Genomic DNA, 13697 nt, shown 5'->3' with positions numbered 1-13697 from the left:
TGTTGTGTCCTTAGAATTTTTTAACACAGACTTTGCTTCTTTATGATGACATTCTGCTGTGTTTGTGTTTTAAAATCCAATGGGACAGTTTCCATAGCTTATACCATATGTGCCACTGGCTAAACTCTAAAGAGGATCCGATCCTGCAGTGCTGGATCTCGCCCCACCTGGAGGATCTGCCAGGCTTGTCTCTGCTGTTGCCATATCTCCCCCATTCTTTCCTGTGTTTGTAACCCAGAGAAAAACATTTGGCAGTGTGCTTGGGTAAGGCTTTTATAGTTCTGTGATATGGACTGATCAGAGCTTGAGAATGAAAGACAGTGAGTTGGTTGGACTGAACTCAACTTCTGTCACATCCTGTTGTTTAAGATCATTTCTTACATACCATCTTTTCACTCTGGATAGCAGAGCTTGCCTTGTGCTCCCTGTTATTGTGGGCTCTGTCTCAGTTTAGAGTGCAGGTGCTGGTCGCTTAGGGTTGTGTCCCAGAGCTGCCTCGTTTCACTACTGCATTTAAACACTTGGGCAAACGCTGTTTCCATTGGAAGGACTGGGAAAACTCCCTTTACTTCCAGTAGGAGCAGAGTTGAGCCACTACAGACACAACGTGAGTCCCTGATGTAGTGCCCTTGAGAGCATGCGCTGGGTGGCGAGGCAGGGCTGTTCCTAGTGGAAGATAGAAGAGCTTTGGATTTCAAGGATGCATTTCTGAGCAAGAAGGAGTGAATACTCCAGATACTACAGAGCCTGAGAGAGTCTCTTTGCTGCCGCAGCCAAGTGTGCTTCTGTGGGATTCTTGGAGCTGTTTTCTTCACTCTCCTTTAGGATGCCCTTCTGCTCCTTAAGGACTGTTATTCCTCCTGTAGGAGTGTGTGCTATTTTCAGCTCTGAGCTCAGAACTGATATCCCGAGTTCTCACATTTGTCTGTAGTTGGGAAAGTGACTCTTACGAGCACTTCTCAGCTGAGCCTGTGATAACCTTGACTCTGTCTTTTGATGTCTGAGTTCTGTTCTGGAGCTGACAGAGCTGGAAGGCAAAGTTAGCTCGAGTGGCAGGGAGACAGACAGACGATGTCAAAATTGATCAAACTGAAAATGGCCTTGCATCAACTCGCCATTGGGGGGCATTACCATAGGGCAGCACTGGGCCAGCAATCCATAGCATTGAAACAAAGGGCTGATCATTTCAAGGCATGAAGAGAAAAAACAAATTGAATGTGAGACCTCTTTCTTTAGACAGCCAGCAATTAATGGCCAGATACTCAGGAGAAACTGCCTGTTTGGCCAGGTTGTTCTCTATAGTTACTTGGGTAACTCTTAACATCATCTTCTGAAGCATCGAGTATGTTCCTGGTCAAAGACAATCTCTAGGGATAGGTGCACTGAGTCTTCATGGTTCTCATGTTCTTATTTCAGGTGTTGCCTTCTGAGCTCACTTGGAAGCACTTGCACTATTTGCGGGTAGCAGCTATGCCTGAAGACTTGAAAGTCCTGTTTTATTTGCCAGTTCAGGAGAGGATAGAAGCAAAATTCATATGTAAATGTGAGTGCAGTTAACCAGCCAGGAGATGTTGAAACAGGTATTACTGCTTTTCTGAGGCATCTGCTTGTCTCCAGCATCAGAGTAGATAAGTATAGACTTTTATGTCCCTTTTGTTACAGCATTTGTGTTCCAAGACTGTTAAAGGTTGCCTTTAGTTAATCATTACCAGGCAGAGAAATGATTTTAACTTAGACTTTTTGATGCTGCTAGCTACTTTCGTCTCTCTCTGACTGTTTGGATGCTTTCCCTCCTGGCTCTGCAGCTGTATCAGTCAATAGGCAAGGAGCATTCCCAGCATTGCCACTGACAATGATGTGCCACATAGAGAGGAGTAATTTGGGGTTATCTCTGCCCAATTAGCAGCAATGGGGTGGTCAGGGAATTGGCATTTGCTAAATACAGAAGAAAATGGGGGTTTTCTGGCATCTCTAAGAGGTTCCAATTAAGGAAGAAATCTAAACTCTTTGACAGCTTAAAGCTCAAGCTTGTCTCTTGGGTTTGGATTGGTTTGTTTTCTTTCTCCTGCAATATCTGACATAGAGTGAGTTTGGACTAAAACTTCTGGTGTTTTGCATTTCCAAGTCACCATCAAGATATTAACTAATTCTTATGTCATTGCCTGTCATTGGTGGGAAATAAGTAGCTTTTAAATCTCTGTTATAAAGGAGGGGATGAGACCACAGAGGAAGCTCATATTGGAGCCGGTCCTGGCTCTCAGCCCAGTGCTGAGGGCTTTAAGAAGTCACCCTGCTTTGCTCAGAAATAGAGCAAGGATTGCAGAAGTAGTTCTTCCCTTCTCCTTGCAAACCTCTTCTTTAACCAGCTGGAAAGGTGTGTTGTGGTCAGAGTGGGAAAGTGAGCATAGGACCTGGCTAAAAGAATTAGTGTTATCATTAGTAAGCTCATGACCTTCATCTGGAGCCAGCAGTGGTTTTAGTGCTGTACAAAGCACAGCAGAGGCAATGCTTCTAGGGATGATTGGCAGGTAGGGTGAGCAGGTCGGCTGATTCTGTGAGGACATCATTAGCCAAGAGTTACCCCGTTAGTAGGATGAGCTAATGGTTTGTGTGAGCAGAACAAGGACTTTGTTCTTTGTTGCAAGCAAGTTTGTGTCAGTGGGGATATGAATAAAAAGCTGCTAACTTAGAAACTAAAGAGGTGGTAATTTATGGGCAGATCTGTTGGTTTTGCTGGTGGTAGGAAGCACAGTATTGTATATTACCCTTCCTAGCTGACCAGGTTTAAGAAAGCAAATCTGTATTCCAGCTGTCTAGAAACATGAACCCCAATTCTGACATCCTTGGCTTCAAATCATCTTCCCTGTACCATTGCAGAGACAGCCCTGAAAAGCAGCATGACCAGGAGGACCCAGAGTGAAACCTCCCTCTTAGCCCCACCAAGCTGTGGCAGCCCACCACAATATAGGGAGTAAGCTCTGGAATTCCCTTCCCACATGGATCCAGTAGAAAATAGTGGTGAATTTGCAGTGCACATGTTTCTCTTTCTCATTTCCCCCAGCTGGGTTGCACCCTGCCCTCTTTGCTTCTGAAGCAAATGGTGAATGCGTGTTTTTTAATGACACATGTTTTTAAGGTACCATATTGAGATGTCAAACCAAAAGTCACTCTTTTACTGGGGCCTCCCTCAGCGAGCTGCTCAGATAACCACTGAAACACTGGTATTACACTTCCTTGTGGACCATGCCCCTTTGGGCAGAATCTGTTGTGTCTTTTCAGAACTGTTTTGACCCTTCTTTACCTCTGTTTGTGCTCCCTTTGGGATTTGGAAGTTCAGCCTTGCTGGGTTACTGCAGAGAGTATGTACAAGAGTCAGGAACCTGGAGAAAGAGGAGGATGTTCTGTCGTGCAGCTAATTCATTTGGCACTTAGGCTTGCCTGGCCAACAAACTACCTCAGTAAAGGCCATTCCCAAGTGCTCTGTGGATCCTGTAGTTTATGGCATTCAGAAGGCAAAAGGTCTCCAGAGAACCCTGCCAACAGGGTTCTGGTCTCTGAGGGCCTCACAGTGACACACTGTTGGATCCTTGTTGTCAATGGTCAGACCCGGGCCAGGGAATGCCCCAAAACCCAGGTGGGATCAGGAGAACACCAGAGCTGCAGACATCTTGTCTCCAGGTTATTGCCGTCTTACTCAGATCCTCCTTTAAGCCTCAGTCCTGTTTGTAACACCTACAGAATGGAATGTAATACTTGAAAAATATGACTCTATCCTTTACCTTTAGCTCACATTTCCCTCCATGTTTCTCTTTTATCTGGGACAAGAACTTTCTGCATCATTGTGTCTTGTATAGGCTGAGCACATAGTTGAAACTTGCCAATAAAGAGAATTATTTATACCATGCACTGGTAAGCTTGGTAATTACAGAGCCATGAAAAGACAAACACCTCTCCTGGAGGTTCATTTAAGATGTGGGCTTGTCTCAGAAAACCAAGACCTTACCTGTGTGAGGGTCTGTGTGTATCCCCTGTCAGTATTACTGAACTACTGAGTGATAAAGAGGCTCATTGAGAGCATCGGTGCTGTGCCAGGCCCTGGTGTATCAATGAGAACAGGCAGGACAGGGCTTTTCCTCTCCCCAGGCCAGAGGTGGGTGATGCAGGGATAAAGGACAAGCCTAAGAAGCAAGAGCAGCGAGAAAGGGAACAGGTCTGGAGACAGGGGAAAGGAAGGAAGGAGGCAGGAGGATCAAAGGACACAAAGATTACATGGGGTAAAGCAGAGCACAGAGAAGAAATGGAGAGAGATGAGAGGAGGGGAAGTGAGGGTAGGAAAAATCCAGGAGTGAAACAGGGCTCCGTTGTGAGGAGACGGGTATTCCTGCAGTTACAGGGCTTGGAAGCGCAGTGGGAAGACTAGAACAAGAAGGTCTCTGTCCCACCTGAATTTCTGTCTGGGGTTGGTTTGTATTCCTAAAGCACCAAGTGTGGTGGGGGAAAAGAGCTGCTCGGTGAAGGAGTGGGCACCAAGTCATCCCTCACTCTGCTCCTGCTGCCGAGTCATCCCATCCTGACTGGTTTTCTATACTGCAGCGTGGGATAAGGCAGATTGGGCAGATCTTGGGGCCTGCTCGGATCTGGACCACATTAACAATGGTCTTGGCTGGAAATACTCCCCAGACTTGCCTAAGGTTCCACTCACCAGCGTGACTGCGCCTCTCTGGTTCAAGTGCCATCATCAGCCTGGTTGAAACCAGTGTCAGTTCCAGAGGTCCTGGGTCCGGGTGAGAGGAGGAGGTGATACTGGGCAGGATGTGTGGCTCGGGTACTCCTTGGCCATCCCATGGAGTATCTGTCCATGGAGATTTCTGCCCTCTGGGCTGTCACATCTGGCAGTTCTGTCCCAAACCTGCTCCATGCAGCGATGCCTCCCTGTTTACATAGGATCTGGTTTCGTTAGGGACACATGCAGGGGGGCACCTCACAGTGCAGCCAGACATGGGCATGTGGTAAGTTTAACGTAGCCCTTGAGGAGCTGAGGGCCTGCAGCCCTCCTGGGAGAATGCCTGTCCCATCTCTCATGTGTAACCAGGGAGTAAGCTTGGTGTCTGTTCTTGTCAAGTGCTTCAGACAAACAGCCCAATTCCTTGTCTAGGAAGGAAAAAGTACTTAAGGGCATGTTTACTATCAGGAGTGCCTGGAGCATTCAAAGGCCTTGTAAGCTTGGCTTGCTCTGTCCTGGCTGGAGAGGTGGCAGGGAAAGGCAGCAGCAGCAGTGAGCAGGGAGCTGTATTGATCTGCTGATGCCCAGGAGAGTTTTCAGTCTGGGGAATTCACATCTTTTTTCTTTTCCCTAAATTTACACTGGCCAATGCAGACTTTGACCCATCCCTGCCCCTTTGGTCGCCTGCCGCCTTCTAGCCATGTTGTTGGAAAAGAAAGAAACTGAGATTGTTGCTTCTGTGCTTTCAGAAAGGCCTTTTCTTAGTGAGGCCTTGGGGTGCCTGAGGCTGTGGCTTAGGCAGATCCAGCACTGGCGCAGGGCTGTGTTCAGTGGCCAGCCTGGATTTGGGATCCCTGGCACTAAGGAAGTTGCTGTGCATAGAACAAGCATGAGCAGGGGCTCCCCTTGCTCCTTGTCCAGATCTTGGCCTCTCAGGTGGGACATGCCAAAGCTGAGGGGGAAGGTGCTTATTTAACAAAGACAGAAATCCTTCTGTGCCTCCATTCCCCTCCATAGAGCAGGTACTGGCAGTTGCGACACTGCAAGAGCTGCTCATGGGCTGCAGGTAGTGGGAGCAGACACAAAGCAGAGGCACAGCCGTGCTCTGTGCTGGGTGCAGCACGAGGCTGCGTGTTCCTGCTTGCCCTGGGCTGATGTATAATTGCTAACCACAGTCTCATGCATTTCTCCATCCCTGGCATCAGAACAGTGATCGACTCTAGAGCCAGGAGTAGTGTCTGACCCAGCAGCTCCCTTACAGCAGGTACGTTGTCTGCGAGTCCTTCCCGATGCCAAGTGTGCCGAGCAGCCAAGACCCTCCTTAAAGAGTTTGTACCACATAAGCCCCTGCAGCCCCACACAACCGGAGCCAACAGGCAGCATGTCCCAGGAGCTGCTTCACACCAGTTAGAGCTGCAGGGTCCCGCAGGCACCCTCCAACTCTGGCAGAGGTGTCCTGGCCACCTCTCACAGTCCCACAGAAGCAAAGCACAGGTTGCAAACTCCATTAAAGGATAAAGCAAGGTAATTGGGGTCTGGGGGGGATGACACTGCTATTGAGGCTCCTGCGGAGGAAGGGAACAACAATGCTGCATCAACAGCAGTGGTGCAGAGGCGTGGTGCACTGGTAGGTCTGGTGCAGCTCCCCATGCAGTGTGTTGTGTTTTGGGGGCTGACTGGCTCTAACCTACAACTGCCCTCTCTGTCCTCAGCTGAGGGTTGTGACAGCAGCTCTCCTTGTATAGAGAAAACACTCAGGCCTCAAACACTGCTTCACCTCTTAGTGGCACCATCTCAGTAGACTCGTTGATACCATCACCACCCCATGTGCTTCATCCTGTCTCTCCACACCCCAAAACCGAGCTGTAAAGTGGGAATCCTGGCTCAGGGTGGGACCAGGAGCTGCTGCTGAAGAGCATTGTATCTGAGCCCTGGTCCCTCCCCAGCCTGCCCGACCTCTCTGGGTGCTTCAGTTGAGGAGCCCCCAGCCCCAGCAGCCCCACTGTGAGGGGACAGTGGCAGCTTCTCCCTGCTGGGTTCCATGGCTCTGCCAACCTCTGTGCTTGCAGGCCCTGGTGTAAAATGCCCTGTCTGACTGGTACTGCGGTGCTGTCACAGACTCACACCATGAGAACACCGATTCATGAGCTGGTTTGGGGGTTCTAAATATCTCTATTTATTTTAGCCTGATGCTCATAGTGCTCTGCAGGCTCTTTGCTGCCTTTGAGTCCCTTGTGGTTTCAGTTTTGGTACAGATGTGTTTAGATTTTAGTAAATTAAAGTTGGAAGGGGGGAGGGGGTACAGAGCATCTGATCGATTTGTATTTATTTATTTTAACATTTTACTAAATAAATCACAATCAAACCTCTCGTCTCCTCAGCTCTATGTACCAGGCGGGGACAGCAGGGCCAGTGGCACATGGGATGGTGCCCATAGGACGTTTCGGAGCGTGGCTCTGTGCAATGGCTGCGGCACCTCTGGCTCCAGCCTTGCTCTCTGGGCAGGGAGAAGGGTGCTGCGTTAGTAGAAATGCATTTTAGCTCTAGCAGGGGCTGTGCTGGGTGACGAACATCACAGGCTCTGACTCAGTGTTTGCCTCCCACTGATGCTGCCCGGCAGAGGGCACATGGAGACCGACACTGAGCGGGGTCTGCTCCTTGTACCTACGTCCTCGTAGGCACGTTTTGGGCTCAGGACTGTCCAGGCTGGGAAGGATTAGCTGACAACGATGGCACACAGCCCTGCTGCAGGCACAGCAGTGCACCTTCCAAAACGCCTGCAGACAGCGGTTCTGTAGCCATCAACCGCCAAACACCCAGAAAAGGCCTGCTCCGTCCCAGCGCTGATCCACCACCACGTCTCGAAGCAGCAAGCAGGCTGAGCTACCATCCAAAACTGATCTAAACCTGTCTTGTTGCTCAGTGCAGAAGCAAAGCCATTCTGGTGAGCGTCCGCTGTGTTAAAAGCTATCTCCTAGGGACTGCTTGGGTGGAGCTGCGCCCGGCATCATGGCGATGAGCAATGTCTTCACAGCCCTTTCCCAAATAAAGCCTCAACAACTTGTTCCTGGCACACTACCCTTGTCCTTCCTCCCTGCAGATGTGAGGCTGGCAGCTCGTGTGGTGTAAGAGCCAGTTTTGATTCCCAAGTCTTGCAGTGTGTGAGCCCCGGTCCTGCTGCCTAATTAGTGGATGGAGCTGGGTGCCTGTCCCCACACTGGTGGGGAAGGGGAAGATCCCTGCTTGGCATAATGGTCTTGGGGATGAGCCACACCACCACCAGGAGAAGAAACCACATCTCTTCTACTTGGATGTGATTAAACTGACTATGTGCCTCAGCCATGAGGTGTGAGCCAGAAACAGAGAAGGCTTCAACCACACCAGGCAGAGCAAACCCAGGGATGCTTTTCCTCAGCTGAGGTTCAGGATACCCCTGCGTTGCTCTCCTCCCCCTGCTGGACACACGCAGGCTCCCAGCATTAGAACCGAATAACCAGGCAGTTCTAACAAGGACATGAAAAAGAATAAAAAAGCTTTAATTTAAAAATTAAATTAAAAAGAGAGACTAAGCAAGAGGCGCCCGTGCCCTTCCCATAGCCCGCACTTGGTATGGCTCCCACTGTGGACGGAAATCCTCACCCCTGCACAGAGCTGGCTCCTGCAGCCCAGAGCAACGCTAAGGAGAGAAGAACAGAGACTGCAGCAGCAATGGGCCTGGAGAGCCTCCAGGGCCACCAACAGAATCATCCAGGAGGAAGAAATGATTAAAACCAACCCCGGACACCCCAAATCAGTTAATTCTTAGGAGGAAAGTATTAAATAATTTAAATAGCGTGAGGAAAGCAACGCATCCTCTGTGCTCCAGTGTGTGACAGCAGTGGAACAGTGCCCCCAGCACGGGGATTGCCACAGTGCTCAGCCACGGTCGTGTCCAGTGTCAGCCACATCCCTGATTGTCAATGGCAACGTCTGCACTGCCCAGAGCTGGGGAGGAGCAGGGTTGACCCTGCCATGGATGTCTCCAACGTGAGCTGGCCCATCCACGGCCCTGCGCTGTGGCGCACTGCCAGCCCCAGCACGGGGCCACTCACCAGCACGGCTGCTTCCACTGCTGGGGACAGCAGAGAGCTCGTCTTGCTCTGTGTGACTCCCCCACCACCAGTGCTGGGCCAGCTCCACTGGAGACTTTGCATCCATACAGATGGGGGGTAACACTATTTTGCCCTGTTAACCAGCCAGCCTTGATCCGGGCTTGAACCAGGTCTCCGCAACTCCTGGTTCTCCCTGGCCCCATCTCCCACGCATTTGGGAGGACTTAGAATAGTTTGGGTTGGAAGGGACCTTAAAGCTCATCCCATTCCAACCCCCTGCCACGGGCAGGGACACCTTCCACTAGAGCAGGTTGCTCCGAGCCCCTGTGTCCAACCTGGCCTTGAACACTGCCAGGGATGGGGCAGCCACAGCTTCTCGGAGCACCCTGTGCCAGCGCCTCACCTCTGAGCCTGCTCTGCAAAGGATGCAAAATGATGCTCTACAACCTTGTCTCCCCCTTGTCAAAGCCCTAGAGGGGTGTGCAGAGGATTGGAACCTGGAACCACAGATCAGAGGAAGCACAGGGTAAGGTAAAGCTCCCAGGCCTCAAAGGTGAGGCAGGCTAATGAAGGCTGAGAATCCACATTTTTTTTGGGAGGACACCCATTGTTCCCCTGGCCCCTGGCATGAGGAGGTTCCTGCTGCTGCTTAAAAAACCCCTTGGCCACACCGCAGCAGCACGACCTGCAGGCACTGCCTGTTCTCAGCTGGCATCTTCCATCTCATCTACAGGCACCCCTTTGCTGGGCTGATGAAGCTGTGCAGCAGCTCAGTTCCTCGGGTTGGACTGTGGTGGGCCAGGGCAGAGGGAGGCCCTGCACCTTCCCATCTCCAGCGTGCTGCTGTCACCCCACGTCCGCTGTCCCCAGGCATCACAGGCTCCTCTCGGCGGTGAGGTATTTGAGCGCAGCAGCCCCGTAGCGCCGCGACAGGTCCTGGTGGAACTCCTCCCGCAGCGTCTGGAGGCAGCCCCGGTACCCTGCGCTCAGGCGGAACTTGGAGATGTCGAAGCTGGGGGCATGGGGCATGTGGATCATGAAGGCGTTGGGCAGGACCAGCAGCTCATACTCCTGTGGGCAGAGCAGCAGCAGCGGGTCAGCATCGAGCTGGTGGTACCAACACGTCTCTGCCACCCCTCAACACCCAGCATCACCCACCTGCGCATCCAGCTCCATGATGTGCGACACCTTGTTCCAGCCGAAGCCCACGAACCTCTGGTCGTACCTGGGGCAGTCTCGCCTCACTACAACGTAAGGCTCGAAGTCCGGCTGCCACGCCACGCGGTACGGCACGGTGGCCGTCCGCCACTTGGCATAGTCTGTTGGGGCATGGCCTTTTGGCCACACGTGGTACCTGTGGGGAGAGATGGGAATGAGAGACAAGCAGAGGATCCTCTGAACCAGATGCCCCACAGGCACAAGGGTACAAAAGTGGCTTCTTCTGGGTGTGACAGCCCCGCTGGACAGCAAGGCAGCTCCAGTCCCTACCTGAAGGTGTAGAGGGAGCCCATGTCCAGCATGGAGAGCAGCTCTGCTTTGGATTTGGGGAAGGTCAGGCGGTAGTGCAGGGTCTCAAACGCCGGCACGATGAGAGCTGCCTTCCTCTGGGGCAGCTCCAGCTGCTGGATGGAGTTCCTACGGTGGTAGTAGGAAGGGTGTGAGGTCTCCCTGGCTGCACAACATGGCCACAGCCCCTTTCCTTAGCCCCTCCAGAAGGGTATTAATGGGTTTGGACACTTTGTAGTGTAAGGCAGGAGGAACGAGGCAGCCCTCACAGCTACAGCTCCTTCCTCATCCACTGGTGTCTGATGAAAGCAAGGGCACGATCCCAAGGTTGAACACAAAGGAAACAGTTTCTGCATGCTGAGAACTGCTGCCCAGGGCGTTTCCTGGTGGCTGGGGAGCACAAGCTGAGCAAGAACCATCTCGAGAAAGCCTCACCTGAGTTTTTTTGAGTTATTCGTAGAGGCCATACATAGGCAGGAAGTCAATGTCCGTGAGGAAGACGTATGGCGTCTGCGTGTTGGCCAAGGCCACGTTGCGCAGGAGGTTGATGGGGTAGAACTGCCCCTCCTTGTAGACGATGTGGTAGGCGACGTTGCGGCGGGCGCTCAGCACCTCCGAGGCCTGGGCATAGCGCAGGAACTGCTGAGCCTCCGCGTCCGACATGTACAGCGCCAGGCTGATGGGGCCGGCCCAGTGCTTGCAGATGGCCTCCAGCATCTGTAACCTGCGAAGCAGAGGGCACTGCGTGAGCAGGAGACCTGCCCCGTGTCTCCTGGGTCAAACTGGGTGTCTGCCAGTGACACGCATGCCAGGCAGCTCAAGGGAGAAGCGGCAGGAATTGCTGCTCCCAGCTTAGGGTGTTGAACCCGTGTTTTGTGAACCCTGAAAGCTCCCAGCCTGTTGAGCCTCCCCAGAGCAGTGGAGTTGGGGATCTAACCTCCCACCAGCAAGTACCTGTCCATGGAGAGCTGTGCCACGAGGGTGACATCAGTGGGGTTGAGAAGGGCCAGGAAATCATACTGCAGGAAGAAGAGGTGGACGCGGTGCTGCGTGAGGTACTGCTGCCGGAAATCATAGCAGGGGTCGTCCTCATCCAGCTCCTCCAGCGCCTGCTGCAGCTGCAATGCCATGAAGGTGAGGGGGAGCTGGAGCCCCACGGGGAGCTGGGGCGGCTACATGGGGTCTGTGCCCATCTCACGCAGAGCTGCCATCACCTCACCTGGTCGCTGGGTGCACTGGGCAGACTGGCGCAGCCGAAGAGCTCCCTGCGCAGCAGGTTCCCATCGTACTCCAGGAAGGTCAGGTAGAGGTTGCGGAAGAACTCCACGTGCTTGTTCTTCACCCGCAGCTTCTTGGGTGAGTTCCAGTGGATCACCTGAGGGCAGTGGTGTCACCCCATGGAGGGGAAGTCAGCAGCATCCAGTGCACCCCAGGACCTCATCCCGGTGCCTGCACTGTCCTTCAGACCCTGCCCAGACTCAAAAGTAGGAAATCCACATACCTTGAGATCCGAGAGCTCGGTGTAGCACTGCTCCGAGCGGGTGTGATCAGAGAGCTGCACGTTCCAGAAGCAGGGGAGCCGGTACACCAGGGACGGGTCCTGCTTGATCACCGCATTAAAGATGTCCTAGGAGGGAGAAAGGGATGAAGAAGACAGCATGGCCTCCCTGTGCCAGCAGTGGGAACGCAGCAGGGCTGACCCCCCCAGAAGAAGGACCATTACCTGATCGGCCAGCGAGGTGGAGAGCATGCTCATGAGCTCCCGCTCCGCCGTCAGCCGCCACATCTGCTCCCAGCCCAGGCGACGCAGGCGGTCAAGCAGGAGCAGGATGACCCCTGGGTGCCAGGGAGGAGGGTGCTGGGTTACCAAGGGAGCACCCAGCCACTGCACAGCTGGAGCACAGCAGCCTGCACGCCTTCAGCCACTGGGATATGCCCCTCATGCCCAGCACAGTCTCCTGCCTCACCTCAGCCTTCCCCAGCCTCCTCATGCCAAGTGCTGCCTCAGCTGGACGCACCATCCCACCCCGGCAGCCCACACTCACCCGTGTTGAAGCCACGTCCCAGGGCTGGCCACGGTTTGTGGTTTTTCCACAGGTTGCCCAAATACCAGTCGCTTTGGTTCTCCACCAGCCCAATCACCTGCTTGTCTGAGGAAACAGAGGGATGTGATGCTATCTTGCTGTAGGTTCAGAAGGTCCAAGCAAACCCACCGCGCTGGTGCTGTGGCAGATGGGTACTGCCACCCTGAGCCCAGCACCCAGGGTCCTGTCCTCACCAGAAAACTTCCCAAAGACAGCCCAGAGCTCAGCAATGTCAGTGGCAAAGGTGATGTCGGTGTCCAAGACGATGACCTTGGAGAGGTTGGAGGGCAGTGCCTTGGTAAGTGTCAGCTTCATCAGCCCGTAGATGCCAGAGTAGTGTTTGTTGGGGATCCAGGATACCTCCGGCTGCAAGATGACATGGCCTCAGGGCTGGGCACAGCCATGCCCTTCCCCTGACTAGGTGGGATGCTTGCCTAGAGGCAAGTAGAGGGGCACAAACAGAGCTGTGGAGCCAGCCCAGCCTGGAGCATCTCTAGTGGCACCACTGGCAGCCTTCAGGTGCTTGTGGACCGCATCCCCTTCTCCTTTGCTCTCACCCTGGCCTGGCTCTTCCTCCAGGCACCAGAACCTCCACCTGAACCCCAGCACTTCAATGCTCAGTGGGGAACCCAGCCCCACCACAGAGCCACCCCTCCAGCAGCAGCCCTGGGCCCCCCTTCTCAGCTGGACCAGCAGCAAGTCCAGAAAGGAGCAGGTGAGTAAGGGACCATCAGGAAAAGAGCTAATAAACCCCACTCCTGCTCCCCTCGGCCCTCTGAGTACTAGGCTGATAGAAGGCAAAAAGGGTATAAGTGCCTGCCTTCAAGTCATCGGCGTTGTAGAAGCTGACATGGACGGAAGGCACCATCCAGGACTGGAAGAGGGTCTGGCCGGTGAGCCACTGAGTCCGTGATGAAGTGAAAGTGGAGAGGGTTTTTCCTGCCAAGGGCAAAGCGCAGCAGCACTCAGCACACTGCAGAACAGGACATGGTCCCCATCCCTCCCACCCCTGCCAGGGGACAGACATCAGCTGAGGGGGCAGATAGAGAAGAACCAGCCATGTGGGTGAAAGAAATCCCCCTCTGGCTCTCTAAGCAGTGGCACATGGGGTAGAGAGAGGCCACAGAGCCCCCCTGCTACAGCACTGCCCCTCCTGCAGCAGCTCATCTGTGAGCCCCAAGCCAGGCCTCTGGCACAGAACCTTCCCATTACCTGTGGAAGAGGATGGATTTCACCAGGGTGACCACATCCCGGCTCGCGTTGTGCCCAGCGCACACGATCGCGATGTGCAGG

General features: G+C 53.3%; 1 protein-coding gene across 1 annotated transcript; it reads right to left on the bottom strand.

Moving 5' to 3' along the window:
* Positions 1 to 9516: 9516 nt before the first annotated feature.
* On the bottom strand, positions 9517 to 13693 carry LOC104402155 (glycosyltransferase-like protein LARGE2; the record flags this gene model as incomplete). Its single annotated transcript, XM_010009956.1, is given in 13 exon segments — positions 9517 to 9885; positions 9973 to 10168; positions 10303 to 10456; positions 10773 to 11044; positions 11275 to 11438; positions 11540 to 11695; positions 11822 to 11947; positions 12044 to 12156; positions 12366 to 12470; positions 12599 to 12770; positions 13225 to 13294; positions 13296 to 13343; positions 13617 to 13693. Coding segments are annotated over 13 exon segments (1851 nt in total), but the record flags the coding sequence as incomplete, so codon positions are not given.
* Between the last annotated feature and the right edge of the window lie 4 nt (positions 13694 to 13697).

This window comes from Nestor notabilis, unplaced genomic scaffold (assembly GCF_000696875.1).
Source record: "Nestor notabilis isolate BGI_N333 unplaced genomic scaffold, ASM69687v1 scaffold15172, whole genome shotgun sequence".
Taxonomy (NCBI): domain Eukaryota; kingdom Metazoa; phylum Chordata; class Aves; order Psittaciformes; family Psittacidae; genus Nestor; species Nestor notabilis.
The sequence above is the reverse complement of the archived record's forward strand: the minus strand, read 5'-3'. Positions and strand labels throughout refer to the sequence as shown.